The sequence below is a fragment of the Vombatus ursinus genome, unplaced genomic scaffold (genome assembly GCF_900497805.2).
Source record: "Vombatus ursinus unplaced genomic scaffold, bare-nosed wombat genome assembly UNPS02009205.1, whole genome shotgun sequence".
Lineage (NCBI taxonomy): Eukaryota > Metazoa > Chordata > Mammalia > Diprotodontia > Vombatidae > Vombatus > Vombatus ursinus.
This window is the reverse complement of record NW_020948983.1, coordinates 47,210,838-47,228,927: the sequence shown is the minus strand read 5'-3', so window position 1 is coordinate 47,228,927 and position 18,090 is coordinate 47,210,838. Positions and strand designations below refer to the sequence as shown.

The 18,090-nt window shown below is 35.9% G+C and overlaps 1 protein-coding gene across 1 annotated transcript in view; it reads left to right on the top strand.

Moving 5' to 3' along the window:
* Nucleotides 1-17,707, top strand: part of MTMR10 (myotubularin related protein 10) — an 80,484-nt gene extending 62,777 nt beyond the window's left edge. Inside the window, exons 14-16 of the mRNA XM_027851494.1 lie at nt 2,575-2,745; nt 12,991-13,173; nt 14,146-17,707. Coding sequence (XP_027707295.1) covers nt 2,575-2,745; nt 12,991-13,173; nt 14,146-14,739 — 948 coding nt within the window. The 3' untranslated portion in view covers nt 14,740-17,707. The remainder of the gene's footprint in view (nt 1-2,574; nt 2,746-12,990; nt 13,174-14,145) is intronic.
* Nucleotides 17,708-18,090: the final 383 nt, after the last annotated feature.

Sequence of the window (18,090 nt, the reverse complement as noted above, 5' to 3'; positions counted from 1 at the left end):
TACATATTTTTTTCCTTCCCCCTCTCCATGGAGTTAGTGACAGTGCCATCTGTATTTTATATATAAATTTTATATATCTATATGTATATATAGATATATAATACACAAACACACACACGTAACCAAAGGTTTTGAACAGGAGAGACTGAGTGAATAGTGATACCTTAGAGGTTAAAAGGAAGAATGATTTTAGTGAGGAGGAAAACAAGCTCAGACATTGAGCTTGAGAATGTGGGTTGGACATCCAAGTGGAAATTTCCCACAGGCAGCTGAAGATGGTAGTCTTGTTCTCAGAAGAGAAATCAAGCCCAGAGATGCAGAATTGGGAGTTATCTATATAGGAGTGATAATTGAAGTTATGAGAGAAAATGCTGTCACTAAGACAGAGTATACAGAAAGGAGAGCATCAAGCACAGAACCTTGAAGGTCATTCGTCTTAACAGATTTGAGAACAACAATTAGCAAGCGTTTATTAAGTAATTACTCTCTGCCAGATGTGCTAGGTGCTAGGGATAGAAATACAAAACGGTGACAATCCCTGCTGTCAGGGAGCTTTCATTTTTCTGAGAAGATAAAGTATGTTCACGGGTAAGTAAATATAGGAGATAGAAAAAATAAATACAAGGTGATGCACAGGGGGTGGCACTGTAAAGGGGAAGTATTTAGAAAAGGCCTCTGGAAGATAGTGGCAACTAAATGAGCCTTACAAGAAGCTAGCATTTGCAAGAGGTAGAAGTGAAGACAGCATTTCCCATATGAAGGACAGAAGGAAAGATGGGCTTTATAGGGTACAAAATTAGACCAGCTTTGCTGGAATGATATACAAGGTGACCCAAAAGTCTTAGGGCAGTTTTAAGGGATTAAGGCTTAAAACTGTTCTAAGACTGTTGGGTCACCTTTGTATATTCAGCCAGGAGAAATAGCTTGGAGCCCGATTGTAAAGGGTTTTAAATACCTAACAGAGTAGTTTGTATTTTATCCTAGAGCCAGTGGGTGGCCAGTGAAGCTTCTTGAATAGGGATGTGACATGGTCAGATCTACCATATAAGGGAATATAAGTTTGGTAGAGAACCGGTTGGAGAGAAGAAAGACCAATTAGGAGGCTATTATAATATAGCCTCTTATTATAGAACTAGAGTAGTTTGGGTATGAATAAAAAGGAGACAGATTTGAGAAATATTAAGATGTGGTAGATATCAAGGAGACTTGATGTGAATTGAATATGTGAGTGGTGCATGAGAGTGAAGAGTTAATGATGACTCTCAGATTGTGAATCTTGAAAAATGGTGGTACTCTTAATAGAAATAAGGAAGTTTGGGAGAGGAATGCCTTTAAGGAGAAAGGTGACAGATTCAGTTTTGGACATGTTGAGTTTGAGATCTCTTTGGAACATTTAAGTGTAGCTGTCTAGAAGACAGTTGGAGATTTGGGGACTAGAGCTCAGGAGAGTTGAGGGCTGTGATTGCAGATTTGGAAGTCATCTGCAATATAGAGATAATCTTCAAATCTATGGAGGCCATTGAGGTCACTAAACAAAAGTGAGAAGGTCTAGGACTGAAGGCAAGGAGAATGGAGCATTTTAAAAATGTGGGAGGAGATTCAGAAGACCATGATGTCAGAAGTTGAAGGCAGTTATCCGCTAGAGGATGTGATCAGCTTTATCACATGCTACCGAGAGATCAAGGAAGATGAACTTTAAAAAAAAAAAAAAGGAAACTTGAATTTCATGATTCAAATCTGTGGTTGTTGGTAACCATCAGGAAAGTAATTTTACTCAAGTGATTGTGGCAGAAGTCACATTGGAAGTGGTTAAGAGTGTGAAAGTCGATTCATTGAATAAAAGCAATTTTTTTATGGAAATTTAGTGGAGGAGAGGAGACATGTGGTAGCTAAATTTAGAATAGAAAATCAGGAATATTTTAGGATTGAAGAAATCTGAACGTTTTCGTAGGCAAAAAGGGAAGGAGTTGGCGTAAAAGCAGAGGTATAAAATACAAAGGAGAGGACTGACTTGTGGATCATGGTACATAGAGAGGGATTAGCGTTAGTGAGGAATGAGTAATGAAATAGTATTTCAGAATACCACATATTGCCTTTTTTATCTGTTGGAACATTCTGTGTGAGTTTGTTATGTAAAGAAACCTTATAGTGAATCTTTTTATGATATAAAAATATGCTTCTGAATTATGTGTTTTTTTTAGTCAGAGTTTGGTACATCATATTTTCTTATAGTAGGCCTCATCTGTGCCATTTAAAAAAATAAAGTGTAGTGTTTTAGTAGGGGACAGAATTTAACACTTGAATTACAAAATGCTGTATAAATGTGAGCCATTATTATTACAGATATTTAGTTTTGTGCACATTAGACTAATTGTAACTGGGGATTTAATACTATTTGTTCCTTTAAACTTTGATTTATTAAGTCAAATAAACAATGTTCCTGGGACCAAGTACTTTTGGCTGTGGTTTTTTTCTCCCTTGAGTTTATTCTTTGTTATCATTTTAAAGAAAATAGATAAGCTCATAAATGTGAACAGCTGAGGTACTAATTTTGTGGGTTTTTTTTTTTGCTAGTCTCCCTTATTCTTGTTATTTCTGGACTCCATCTGGCAGCTGTTAGAACAATATCCAGCAGCCTTTGAATTTTCAGAAACTTATTTAACCGTGCTGTATGACAGTACACGGATCTCATTGTTTGGCACTTTTCTTTTCAACTGCCCTCATCAACGAGTAAAACAAAGCACAGTAAGTATAGTGTTTTCATTCTTTTATTACATTTGCATGTTCTTGTTAGATTTTTTTTTAAAAAATTAATATTTTTCATATATTTGGACTGTTGCTACATTGTTATGGATCTATAGGACAGTTAGTGAGCTGAATATTTTCTGAATTTCATTAAAGTGGAGGAAAAAAGCAAGATCATTTCTCTGTACAGAGTAGAAAGGAAGAGAGTGAGAAAGCTTGCTTTGGAGAGAGAATTTTTTTGTTAGTGTATAATTGCTGAGTTATAACCTAAGAATGTCAAATACATTATAGTATAATCATTTTAGATTAAGGCAATCATGGAGAACATGTTTTTCTGTAACAGTCCATCAACCTACAGAGACTCAGTCACTGGCTAAACTATGAATAAGAAGTAACAAAAAGACTTTTAAAAGCAGTATTTGAAGAAATCAACTAATAGACTGTACATGAAATATGGGTATAAAAATAATTTATTCCTGTTTTAGGGCTAGGCCTTTTAAAAAACATGTGCTGTGAGCCAGATCCAGGATTCTTTTTGCATTAAGGGCTCTAAAATACTAGCTTACTATTTTTTTGCACTTTTGTTACAAGTGGGCAGCTCGTAATGTTTTGGTGCTCCAATGGATCTATCATTCTTTTGTTGCATGCACTCCCACCAATCATAGTGATTAGAACACACTTGTGCTTGCCCATCCTGCACAACTCTTGTTCAGTCTGTCCTGAGGTAGACTTGTATGGATCCAAGTGGACCATGTGGGATATCTATTAGTTATTCCTTACTCCAGCTTTGTAATTGTGCTGTTTTTTCTGGTCATACATTTCTCTGATAACTTCTTTAGTGTTTTGTCTTCAATATGATTCCTTGTTTATGATAGCCTGCTTATGGCACAACATGTTTCTCCATTGCCTTTGACTGAAGCTCAACTTTGGTTCTTTCTAGACTGAAGCATTCCATTACAGCTGTGCACCATTACTAGGAGTATATTTTTCTTAAAAAGATCATCCTGTATTTCGGGAGAATCTTGTCATTAAAAGCATTGTGGAGTTTCCTAAAGACAGTTAATTTCACTCTCCTCCATCGTAATAGCCATTCACATTGTCTGTTAATATTGGGTACTGTTAATTGGATGAGTTCGATGGACAATAAGTGTTTTTCATCTGCTTTTATCTTTTTGTGTGTAGATAGGCTTTCAAACTTTTGAGTAATTATGAACTTCATTTTCAGTAAGCAGTAGTGTTTAAGAGCTTTATACAATCAGTAGAAACAGGAGTATTGGGAGGATCTCACCATCAGTAGCAGGGATTCTTAACATTTTTATGTGTTGTAGACCCTTTTGCTGGTCTGATGAAGCCTTCAGAGCCTTTCTCAGAATAATGCTTTTTACGAAGGAAACCAAGTAGATTGAAATACAGTTATTAGAATGTTTTAAACACACACACATATACACACACACGCGCGCGTGCACGCGCACCCACATACACACACATTCACGGACCCCAGCTTAAGAACCCTTGAAATAGGCAAAGGTCCTTTGACGTTATTGTGGAATACGTCAAGGCCAAAGTACAAATCAAAGAGGGTTTTTCCAGTAGATGGAACTCACTTCATACATAACTTTGTTTTAAATATATATACATTACACCATGAATCCCTTATGGAAAGAGACATTCTAGGTAATAGAGTTTTCTAAATAACTTTATGTAACCCCATTAGTATACAAAAATTTTAAAACATTTTTGATAGAAATATTTTTAAATTATGCTACATATTTCCCTGCCTTTAAAACAATATTTTTTAAAAACTGGACTTATGAATTCGTTGGTATAAGGATCTTCTAGTAAGGAAAATCCCCCTGCCAGTGAAGATTAGCATCTGTTTTGGCAACATGGCTATAAGTTGCATGGGGCTCTGAGAGGTTAAAGACTTGCCCAGAATCACATAATCAGTATGTGTTTAAGAACTTAATCCCAAACTCTGAGGCCAGTTTTTGCCTTTAAGAGAATATACTGTAATAGAATGCATTTAGGATTCTGAGGTATAAATTGTCAATAATAACTTTTTTTCTTGATGACTTAGGGCTACCATTATAAATATCAGTTAGTATAAAATGATGACTTTAAGGGTTTATTAAGGAATATAGGGTTTTTTAGTTTAGGTGACATCTAAAATGGACCGTGAGTCGTCCTTTTTGATTTCTTAAGTCAACTTTTTATTTTTTTCTATCTCCTCTCTTATTGTTAGCTGTTATTTCTTACAGTTGTCATTGTGCCTGTTTCTAGGAAACTATTCTTCAATCAAACAAAAAGCATTTAGTAAATGTCTGCTATGTTCCACGTACTATGCCAAGTACTATGCTAGGCACTGGGGATGCAGATACAAAAATGAAACAGTTCTACTCCAAAAGAGCTTAAATTCAATTGGATCAGGTTAACATGTATATATATATAAACATATACAGAAAAAAATAGGAAAATTTATAAGGTAATTTAGGCAAGAGAGCAAATTGCGGGTATTAGATAAGATTTTGTAGGGGACGGAGCCAAGATGGAAGCATGAAGTGAGCATTTTTTTCTCTGCTCTCTTACCACACTCCTAACCAACTTTAAAAAGCTATCAAATTGAATTTTGAATGAGAATACCAACAAAGAGTCACAGTGAATCATTTTTCCAGCCCAGGGCAGCACAGGAAGACAGAAAGAGCGGTCTACAGGCACTGGGGTGAGGGCAGACCAGGTGGACCTTGGACATGATGACAGCAACAGCAGTACCAGGATCACCAGTACCACCAGCAGCAACCAGGGACAATAAGAGTAGAATACCTGGTTAAAAAAAGATAGGGATGGACCCTCGTGTGCTAGCACTGAGTTGCAGGATCAGGCAGTATTAGGCTGCTCGGTTATCCGTTACCTAGTTCTGGGTCACAAGTCCAAGGTGGAAAGGAGCAGGAGCCCTACCTTTGTTAAGGACAGGAGCACAGACCAGGAGGGCAGTGACCAGAAGAGCCTCTTGAAGGAAGAGGGATTTGGTGAGATAGATGTGAGAGGGAAGTATATTCTAGGCATGAGGTGGTCAGAGCAACAAAGGCAAAGACGACTAGCAGTGGAATGCCCTGTCTGAAGAGCAGAGAGAAGGCCTGTTTGGCCAGACCAGTAAGTGTGAGAAGGGGAATAATGTGTATACTCTTATAATGAGTAATATATCATCATACTAGTGTAGGGTCTAATTGATGGTCTGAGGACTACATGGATTTTGTGAGCTCTCTGTTAATAGGATTAAGGAACTTGAGCTGAAAGGGACCTCAGAGACTGTATGGTCTAACCTTCTCACTTTACTGATGAGGAAACAATCTCCATGGCCCTCAAAATGGTCTACCCTCTGACTCTAGAAATAACTCCTTTTTACATCACAGCATGGTTATTTATAGGTCTTCTTTTTGTTTACTTTTCTTTTTTTTTTTTTTTTCTTTTTGGGTGAGGCAGTTGGGTTAAATGACTTGCCCAGAGTCACACAACTAATGAGTTTTATGTGTCTGGGGCCAGACTTGAACTCAGGTCCTCCTGACTCCAGGGCCGGTGCTCTATCCTCTATACCACCTAGCTGCCCCCTTTTGTTTACTTCTTAAGGCAGTTAGGTGATACCATAGTGTAAAGCCCTGGGCCTGGAGTCAGGAAGACCAGAGTTCAAATTTGGCCTCAGACACTAGTTGTGGGACCCTGGGCAAGTCACTTAACTTCCCTATGCCTGGATTTCATCAATTGTAAAATGGACATAATAACAGAACCAACCTCCCTGGGCTTGTTGTGAGGATCAAATGAGATAATGTTTGTAAAGTGCCTGGCATATAGTAAGTGCTGTATAATGCTTATTCCCTTCTCTTCCTCCTGATTCTTTATGTTCTGAAAGACATCCTCAGTACTATAAATATTCTTATATACCTTGAATGAAAGATACTCTATAGACATAAATAGCAATATCTCAGCTTTCTCATGCTAATTTACTGTTTTACCTGGCATTGCTATGTTATAATTTAATTTGCCTTTGCCTTTTTTTTAAGGGGAAAAAAAAAACTTGGAAAACCCAAACATGAGTATATTCCTTTGGTTTATTATAAGTATTTCTTATTAGTGATATAATCTAATATAATCTTGAGGTTAGTCAATATTGGTTCTTTGCAATGCATAGGAAACTGTGGCCACTGATTTACTGCTACTGTGCTGTTTCCTAACCTTTGCAGTAACAACCCAATTATAAATCCAAAGATAATTTTAGCTATCTTCCTTCTATTATGGGAACACATCAGGTGCTTGAGGCAGGTGTTATTTGTGACAGATCTGATACTTAGGCTCTAGAGATAGGGCCTATAACTGCAATTTCAGTAAGAAAACTCCCTTGACCAATGTAGATAAGCAGTTCTACAATTTGTAGGACAACAAGAGATTAAATAACTTGGCCCGGTGTTACACAGCCATTGTGTGTCAGAGGCAAGACTAGGTCTTCCTGGCTTTGAGGCCAACTTTCTTTACATTTTCACAGCATTGGGGATACAGAGAGAGGGACAATCCCTGTACTTGAAGAGCCTGTTTTATTTGGGGGTGAACTGGAGGATGGGAAAAAATAGTTGACATGTTTCCAAACAAATGTAATACAAGGTAAAGCTTGGCTAGTGCCGAAGAGAGACATTGTGCTGTAGTGAAATTTTGAACATGAGAATTCAGAAAATTAATTTAAGTATACATCGTGAGAATGATGTCTCAATTTTGAAGTGAACTGAATTTAAGTGAAGCAGAGCCTGGCAGAGTCATCAGCCTCACTGTCCTCCAGAGTCATCAAAGTTCAGTGGCAAGACCAGAAGTCAAGATGACTGGCTATGGCCCATGATACAGTGGATATTGACCTTGGCCTTCCTAAATTAAGGTCTTTGTTAGGCCTTGGTTTGTCTGAGGCAAAGCCCATTCAATAACTAAGACCTAGGTAAGAATTGAGACCAAAAAAATGACTTACTTTATCATCACAAAAATATAAGTTGGGGAGGAGAAGACCCTTAAAGTTTCTGGCCTCAAACTGAAAACAGTTGTTATTTATATTCATTCTGAGCCATCACTTTGAGCAGCTAAGTTGCAGTAGATAGAGTGCTAGGCCTGGAGTCAGGAAGACCTGAGTTCAAATCTGGTGTCAGAAACTCAAGTCACTTAGCTCTGTTTGCCTCAGTTTCCTCATCTTTAAAGTGAACTAGAGAAGAATATGGCAAAACATTCCAGTATCTTTGCCACAAAAACCTCAAATGGGGTCAAGTCAGGAAGAGTTGAACTCCACTGAAAAGCCACCAAAATCTAAACAGTGAGCACTGAGGCTTGGGCTGGGGGCTATAACTAGCCATTTAATGAACCCAGAGTGATTTGGGTTTACAGGCATAGTCTGGTAGCTGCATTTGAAACACAATGGGCTGGTGAGAGAATTAATGGAATCCTTTAAAACCGTCATACTTTTTTTAAAGCCTGTTTTTTCAGAGCTACATTTCAAGAAATTATAATTGAAAACTGCACAAGACAAAGAATAAATTGTCCCAGCTTTTAGAAAAAAATCTAGCCCCCAAACTCCAAAATATCTTACAAAATATAAGCACCCACAAGTAAGGATATGGCACCCTAAGTGGAGCAAGGGACCTCAAGGGATTCTAGTTGTGTGTGACTGCAAGGGAGGCAGAGCAGACATCTCTAGCCTCATCATCTCCCACACTTCTCCAAGAGAGATTTTCATTCCTGCTAGGCACTTTTTTTCAGAGCTAGTTCTGAGGGATCTGCAAGCCCTTAGTTCTTCCAAGGTGGAAGAATGCATCCAAGAATCCAAGGAGAGTTGTGGAGACTGCTTTCCTGGCCTGTGCTCTGATCCATGAGCGACCGCAAGCACTTTTCTTAGCCCTGGAACAGTGACCCAGAGCCCTGTATCCCACCTATAAAATAAGAATAATAATAACACTACCTCCCAGGGGTGATTGAATCACCTGCCACTATCAAAACTCTGCTTGAAGATGTACAAGGCTGTGCAAAAAGATGTAAGAGTTTCTAGGGAACTGCAAACTCATTTGGAAATTACTGTGACATGTTGCTGTCCCTGGTATTATTAAGAGAGACCTCGTAACTAAATTGAGGGAGAAGATATGCCCTGGTCAGATCTCACATGTAGTATGTTGTTCATTTCAGGGAGCCACAGTTCAAGACAGACAAACAGGCTGTATCTGGTCCAAAAGAGAGCTCATAGATTTAGAGCTAGAAGGGGCAGACCTTAGAGGCCATGTAGTCAGAGTTTTATATGTGAGTAAGCTCAGGTCCAGGGAGGTTACACGGAGTTCCTTGGGGCTTATAAATAGTAAGTGTCAAAGTGGGATGGATTGAAGGAATTTAAGGTGTTTAACCTAGGGAAGAGGACTTGGGAAAAGAATTGGGTGTTTATGGTAGCAGTCTTCAAGTAAATGCTGTTGAAACAATTTTTCTTTTAACTAGAATACATTATCCTTTCTGGAATCATAGATTTTCCAGGTGACTTACATTATCTGAGGTGGTCAGAGAAGATGGAAATCCATATGTGAATTTTCCATATAACTGAAGTTCACTTTTAAAAGTGCCAAAACTTATTTTATTTTTAACCATTTCTGATGGAAACATTTCTAAAAATTACTGAACCCTTCTCTGCAATGATTAGTCGAAAGTACTGAACACAAGTTAACTTTTAAAAAAATAAATTATTATTGATATATATTTTTTACATTGCCAAGCTGGTTTCCTTCCCCTTCCCAGAGAGTGATCCCATACATATAACTAACAATATTTTTAAAGAAAAGAGAAATCGATAAAGCTGATCAAGAAATCAAAAAAGTCTGAAAATGTATGCATTGTATCACACCTATGGTCCTTTCATCTTTACAAAGAAAACCAGTGAAGGGTCACTTCTTTGGAGGCGTGTTTGTAATTTAGCAGTATCCACTTTTGATTGTTTTGTGGCTTACATTGTTATAGTCATGGTGTACATTGGGTTTTTTTGTTTTTTTACTCTGCTTATGTCTTATTTCATCAGTTCATATTTTCCATGAGTCTCTATATTCATCATATTTATTGTTTCTTACAGCAATTGCAGTCCATTTCATTTATACTATCATTTATTTATCCATTCCCTAATAAATAAGCTTCCATTTTATTTCCAATTCTTTGCTGTTACAAAAAGTGCTGCTATAATTTTTTTATTGTGTGTATAAGCCTAATAGTGGAATCTCTGGGTCAGAGTGTTTAGACATTAGTCACTTTGCTTGCATCATTCCAAATTGCTTTCCAAAATGCGTTGATTCACAATGAGAAGGTCCACAATGAGAAGGGAATTATGATTTTTATATTAATCTATATGATATATGTAATGAATGTACTAATTTTAAATTGTCAAGAATTGCCGTTTTCAGCTTGTGAGTCAGCTCATAATGCAGCTAGAGACTATCAATCAGACTTTGACAATGCTCACAATCCCTGGCTATGTACCTTAAGTGAAGCAAATCAAAGATTGTAGGACCTGTTCCCATCACAGAACTCTGGTTCTGTGCTCTAGGGGAGGTGGTCATGACTCCCAAAGACTTGACTCCAGCATTGTTGGATTGTAGGATTTGTGGGTTTCTCAAGGGAAACCAATCAAGCCGTGGAAACCATTGTTTGTAATCCACCTTTCCTACTCCCTTCCCGCTTGATTTATGTATATAATCTCTGTCTTTGCTTCAGCAAGGTGGGATTCAGATCAGGAGAATTCCTGATTTGCAAATCCGTTCCTCATAATGAAACTAAATCATTAAATGGCTGCCTTGATTATTGGCACTTTGTCTCTGGCCTGCTGTTTCCTCAGTCTCAGGTTAGAGATTGGCTCAATAAAATCCTGTTATTAATTGGTGTCAGAAGTTTTCAAGGGGTGGGCGTAGGTGAAGCCAGGAGCTCTCCAGTATGAGGGAGAAAGGACAGATGTCTCTGGATCTTTTTCCAGAGACCCAACTCACCTGTCGGGTAGGTTCAGTGCTCACTTTCACCCCATTGCAGGTTTAGCCTGACTACTGGCTCCTTTGTAACAGAGACTGATTTTCTTTCTTCTTTTATTTATATTCCCAGTGCTTAGCACAGTGTGTGGTACATAGTAAATCAATAATAAATACTTGGTAACTCACTTCAGGGTTGTTTTGATTTGCATTTTTCTTACTAGTAATAATTTATAGCATTTTTAATTTTATTTTTATTGTTATTCAGTTAGTTTTATTTCTTTTTCTGAGATATGATTATCTGAGATGTCCATTTGGTCTTCAGTGAGTTTGGGTTTTTCATATTTTTGAAGATGTTCCTCTATTTCTTTCGTATTTTCAACTTTGTTGGCAATATACAAAACTGAAGGAAATTCTGATGATTCTATTTTTCTTCTGGTTTTGTTGTCATTTCGCTTTGCTATTTTATAAATTTGGCTTTTTAATCAGGTTGGCTAAAGATTGATCACTTTTATTAGTCTTTTCATAGAACCATCTTTTAGTTTTACTTCTTTATATAGGTAATCCTTCTCCTTGAAATTTAGTATCTCCTCTTTGTGCTAATTTTTAGGTTTATTTGTTGGCTTTCTAATTTATTAAAATGCATCTTCAGTTCATTAATCTTGTTTTATTTAGCAACAGTTTTGTTTTTTAACCATTTGTGATGGAAAACTTTCTCAAATTTTTTGCATATTTTCCTGCAATTATTAACCAGAAAGTATTGAATATTCCATAACTTTTTAAAAAAAGTTGATTGTTAGACCAGATACTCATCTGTCACCAAAATTTTCACACAAAGTACATTTTCCAAAAACAGTTAAGCAACATTACTTAATAATAATTTTAAATGTGCCTGAGTTACTTTTTACTTTTATAGTTGACCGATTATTAATATGAAAAATGAATGTTTGATATCAACAGTAGCTCATTATACCTGGTTTACCAAGTATCTGCTTAGAGGAGGAGGGGTGGATATATAGTGTAGTGTATTTATCATAGCACCTTTGAAACCAAGTTTGGCCATTGTATTTAATTTGTATTCTTACAGTGTTTTCATTTACATTATTGTTGTCATGTGTGTTCTTTTGACTTGGCTTTCTTTGCTCAAAATCAGTTCTTTCAGATATTCTCAGTTGTGTGAATATGAATTTAGAATCTCTGAATTATTCATATATGTCACTTATTGCTGCGCAACAGTGTTCCACTACATATTTACTGTTGTTTGGTCATTCTTCAAGGAATAGGTATCTGCTACCATAAAATATCCTGCTGAGTATTTTGGTATATTTAAGACCTTTCTTTCAGCAGTTGACTTTTTTGGGGTCATATTGGGCAGTAGTGGGATTGTTGGGACTTCACATAATTCCAAATTCTTTTCTAGAACATTGTTTCAATTCACATCCCTACCATCACACCTAGTAACGTATTTGCTTTACCATTATTCCTACTTGTTCATGTAGCAAACTGATATTAAAGTCCAGATATGGTGGCTCTACTGTCATTGATAAAGAAAAGTGTTATAGAAATATTTACTGATACTTTCTATTTTTCTTTTCTTCATTGGCCTCTTTCCATTTGCATCCTTAGAAGCCTTCAGGAGGATTTGGCTTAGGTTGGCCTCTTAACTAAACTTTCTGTGAATGCATTTTTCTCTTTGCCATTTTTTTACTGTTTCAGGAGGCAATACTGCTCACTCACCCACTGCTTCCCTCTGAGATTTTACAAGTTAATTTATATTCTGTATTAGTGTTGCCTTTGCATATGGTTCTTCATGGAAAGGGATCAAGTGTTTTGGGGTGCTAAGTAAGATAGCTTATGGGCTCTTGTTCTCCTTATTGCAGCAATTTATTTAAATTTGTTAAACCTCACTAGGAAATGGTGATGGTTTATTTTTGTGTTCTTTTAATAGTTTTCCACTTTTCACCGTCACTAGGTATACACAAATCGAATTGGAGATGCCCCACTTCCACCCTTTGTCTTCTTATTCCCATTTTTTAAATTTGGTGTTGATTTTGATCTTTGCTTTAACAAGTCTACAGTCTGACTGTACAGAGAGATAGCTGGGTCTGAAAATAACTTCGACATCAGTAGTCAGTTGCATATTGTCTGTTAAAATGCAATGTTTAATTTTTTGTCATTTAGAGGGGTGGTGAGGGTCCTCTCACAATAAATATAATTATGTTTAATAACTTTTTTTTTTCAGGAATTTGCTATTAGCAAAAATATACAACTGGGTGATGAAAAGGGCTTAAAATTTCCTTCTGTTTGGGACTGGTCCCTTCAGTTTACAGCAAAGGATCGAACCCTTTTTAACAACCCCTTGTACATTGGAAAGAGTGCACCATGTGTACAAAATGGGTCAGTGAAATCATTTAAGCGGACAAAGGTAATTATGAAAATATATTGAAAACACAGACCTTTAATAATTGCTTCCATGTTTTGTTTACATTAAAACCAAAAGTTACAACAAAATATAGCCAAACCTTGTGGCTCTGCATATAACATGGTGAAAGGGAAGAGGAAGAGAATTGAGAATTAAGCATTTATATAGCACCCACTTTGTGCCAGGCACTGTGCCAAAAGCTTTACAGATATTACCTCATTTGATGCTCACAACAGCCCTGGGAGCTAGGTGCTATTATTATCCCCATTTTCCAGTTGAGGAAATGAAGCAGACAGAGGCTAAATGACTTTCCTGGGATCATACAACTAGCAAGTGCCTGAGGCTGAATTTGAACTCAGGTCTTCCTGACTCCAGGTCAGGAATGACTCCATTTTGTCACTGTGACACCTAGCTGCCCATAAAATGAGCAAACTGAGGATTTTAGAGGGGAAGTAACTTGCCCAAGGTTATACAATTAATAAATAGAATTCCAGGTTTGAAGCTCAGACCCCTCATAGTCTATCCTCTTCTGCTACACTGTAAGAGTATACTTAAAATCTTAATAAAGGTTTTCTAAAAATATTTTCTACTAAAATTGCCTCAAGTTCTGATTTTTCTTTTCCAGTGTACTCATTTTTATATGCAGTTTCATGAGTGATGTCATTTGACATTTTTTTTTCTAACTAAAAGTCTTAGCCCCTCATTACTCAATATTCCTTCCTGTTGTTTAGGAAGGGGAAAGTTTTCAGAATAAAGATATAGGTAAAACCTTTAGTTGTGCAGAAAAAAGCATAGTTATCAAGCTTGTAAAGTTAAAAAGAAAAGTAAGTGTAGTATTCTAAAGGAAGAAAATTAAATGGTTTAAAGTTGTTTGAGGCTGTATGTATGTAAAATAGTTTATTTTAAAAACTTTAAATCATTATTATTTTTGTGAATTAGAAAATAATGAACATGTAAAATCTCTTCCCCATGCAGAAAAATTACAGCTCTACGTTGAGAGGAATGCCACCTTCTTTTAAGAATGGAATCATCAGTGACCAAGATTTGCTTCCAAGGAGAAATTCACTAATATTGAAGTTGAAGACAGATCTTCAGCAAACTGACAGCCAGAGCACTGATATGGAGCAATATTTTAGAGACTGGTTTTCAAAACCTGTTGACCTACATGGTGTAATTCTGCCCCGCCTCTCTGGAATACACATAAAACTGTGGAAACTCTGCTACTTCCGTTGGGTTCCAGAGGCCCAGATTAATAATGGCGGCTTCATTACAGCATTTCACAAAGTATCTCTATTGGCAGATGAAATAGATATGCTCAGCAGGAGTCTTCGACAAAACAAGAGCAGTCCCACACAAGCTAGCTCTTCAGAACTGGATCAGAGTAGGATGTACTTTAAAGCAAGTGGTCTAAATGATACATCTGGGACTCCGGAGTTTCTTTCCTCTTCATTTCCATTTTCACCCGTAGGGAACCTTTGCAGAAGAAGCATTTTAGGAACACCATTAAGCAAATTTTTAAGTGGTGCCAAAATATGGTTGTCTACTGAGACTCTAGCAAATGAGGACTAAAATGTAATATTTTGTGAACATTTGGGAGAAAATGATAAATCTTTTTCCTCCAAGTTAACACTGCTAACTGTGGCATCTGAAGCTGTAATAATTTTGTATTCAAGAATAATAGTTGAATTTTGCACAAATATTTAAAAGCAGACTGAATCATGCTTCAATCGCACAATTTTTAAAGTAGGCATAAACTTTGGTTTTGATTTTTTTCTTTCCCTGAATTTCATAGGTCTGGCTTATTTTCAGGTGATGTGCAAGCAAAAGTTTTATTTAGAGGATGAATATGATTATGCTAATCAGATTTTTTTTTTTGCTGCATCTCTTTTCCAACCACCAAATGAGGTTTCTCTGATTAGCAATTCAAGGAAGCAAAAGCAAATATTTAAAAAATCCAGAATAACCATATAATATATTGCCAAAAATAAGTTGACAAGTGTGGGAGCAAAACTTTGAAAGTAGGCTTTAGTGTTTCTATATTTACATACTTCTATAGTTACATTATTTCTAATTGGTTTCAACTAATACTTATATTAGTGCACTGTGGCCATAATTTATTTTTTCAAATCATCTTGTTAAATAAAGAATCTTTAGGACAGGGTTTTAAAGTTTTGTGAGCTTCCCTTTACTACACAAGAGCTAACTTTAAAATTATATGCACTGTTAATCGTAAAATGTTTGCTGTAGATAATATAATTATAGCCTTGGAAGTGCCTTTAATTGAAATGAATTTTAAGATATGTATGTATACTACACAGTGAAATGTAATTTCATTTTTAAATAGGATGTTAAAATCCTAATGTGTATTGTAAACATCATTTTCATATTCAGATTCATAAAACAAACTGGAAATTAGCAAAGCCGTTATTTGGATTTTAAACAGCATAGAGCATTAAGTGCCAGTATATAGAATGCCTTTGAAAGTGTCATTTAGAATGAACCTTTATTTAGAAAGATCTTGGCAGAAAGATTTAATTTCAACTTTACTAAGTCATTGTCACAGAATGAAATGTTTCTTTTTCTGTTATGCTAATTGTTCATTTTTATATTGGGAAAAATTCAGTAGATACTGTGAAGATTCAAATTTTGGTTTTTCCCTCTGGAAGGGAACATCTGCTATCTAAGGAAAAGGAAGTATTCATTGTGTGTGTCACTGACTTTTGATAAATTTAACTTTTGATACATTTTTTGATGTCTTATTCGAAAAATTCAGATCACCTAGTCAGATATGAGGTCTAAATAGTCCACAAAGGATAAACAAACTTGAGTCCAAAGGACCAGAGTGGAAGACACAAGATTTCTCAAATACTACTGCTAACTTTGAGCAGGGAAGAGAGAGCCTTTTTCCTATCTATTTTTGTCAGAAACATTGAGAGAAAAGAGACAAAAGTGAAAAAGGATTATGGAAATAGGGACACAGAAGTGCACTTCACATTTGTTTGGGGATATTTTGTTCCAGCCCCCTAATTAAACGATTGTAATATGCACATATTCATTGCAATAGCATTAATACCCCAGCCTTTCCAGTAGTGACTTAAACCTTAGCCTAAGACATATTCAAGTTAAAGCTTTGGGTACAAGATCTCCAATATAGGATCCTGATTTTGAGGTTTTTTCCTACACTTTTTCCCTGTCTCCCCATTCCCTGTTTAAGGGGTCGTATTCTTAAAAAGTAGCCAGATCGTTTACAGTTTCTTAAACTGCCAACTCATTTGGGATCTTTAAAAATTTGACTAAGTAAAATAACTAACTAGTCAGTATATTTCACTTTGAAAAAGTGACTACTGCCCAGGAACAATAAATTTTTCTATTTTTTTAAAGGTTTTCTAAGACTGTCGTACCTGTATATTTGATGAGTAGCTGTTTCTATTTGATGAATAATTTGCGTTTTTACAAAATTGTTTGAGTGGTTATTCCTGCTTGGACTAAAGAGGTAGAGATGTTTTTATAACTTGTCTTAAGAATTTTGTCTTGTTTATAAAGTCAAGGTTTTGCTAGCCTTTTGGATATAAAAATAAGGATTACTTTTGGTTTATATTGGAACCTTTTCTTATATAAACATTTGTAATGGCTTATTGATTGAAAATCAGTTCTTATTCCCTTAAAGTGCTATAGATTTCCTTCCCATTCGTTTCAAACTGTTTCCTTCCTTTTTTTGAAGCTGCTTCATTGTTAATATACTATATAGACTGTTACGAATTCAAACATTGGATTTAACTCATTTTCTACAGTTGTCTCCCCTTACCCATACAATTCATCTCTTCTAACTTTAAAAAAATTTTTTACAAGTTTTAAAATTAGGTACTACTAATACTGATTTATAAAGATAGAAAAATCTTTATAAGCTTATTTTTATATCATTTTCTAGTGAAAATCTGCATTGGTTGTCATTGGTCTCTTACAATGATTATTGTTCCATATTGTACACAAAATTAACAACTGCTGAAATTTTAAATCCTGGCAATTAGAGTGGGTGAAACAAAGCTGCACTTAGCTACTGCTAACAAGAAATGATGTGATTGCAACTACAGTATATATACTGTACCAAAGAAATCTGTAATAATGTAGAATTCCATATTAACATTCTGATAAACCTCCTTATTTTTGCAATAATTGTGCCAATGTACTTTCAGCAATATTACTTCAACATGTACAGTGCCTGGCCATTTATTCTCAGATGGAAATTTATATTAAAACCAAAAATGTTTCTAACCTTCTATTTAAGTAAAAGATGACTTGTCTTAATTAATAGGTGAAAACTATTCCACAGATCTTTTAGTTACAGTAATTGCTTATAGCAGTAAACTTGGGTTTTGTAAAAATTGATAGTAAGTGAAATCTGAAACCTTTGTGCCTAACAATGACTGTTACTTGAGTTAAATAGGATTTGGCAGGAATATTAGAAATTTGGTCAGTAAGAGGTGGTGAATGTGAAGGAGATCTTGATTGTTGAATAAAGTTTATCTTTCCTCAGTGAGTGACTTTTGTATTCATCATCAATATAGTCATCCCTTTGTCACATGTGTAGTTGAGTGGTTCAAAGACCTTGTCAGCTTGGCTGCCTTACATAAACAATCTGAGATGTTTTACTATATTTATATTTACAGCATTAACTCTTTTCTATACCTCAAGCTTGTATGTGCCTATGTGTGTCATGGCCAAGTAAAAATCTGGTTCTTTACTTAACATTTTTGAATAACTGATTGATGCAAGGGGTTAATATAAATGAGGCACCCCAAGGCCAGAGAAGTTTAATTACCAAGGTCACATAGCTAATTTTAGTAGCAGAGCTGGAACTACCACAGTTTTGTGGGATTTAGTTTAGTTGTGGGTAGACCAGTCCTCCCAGGACTGCTGCCT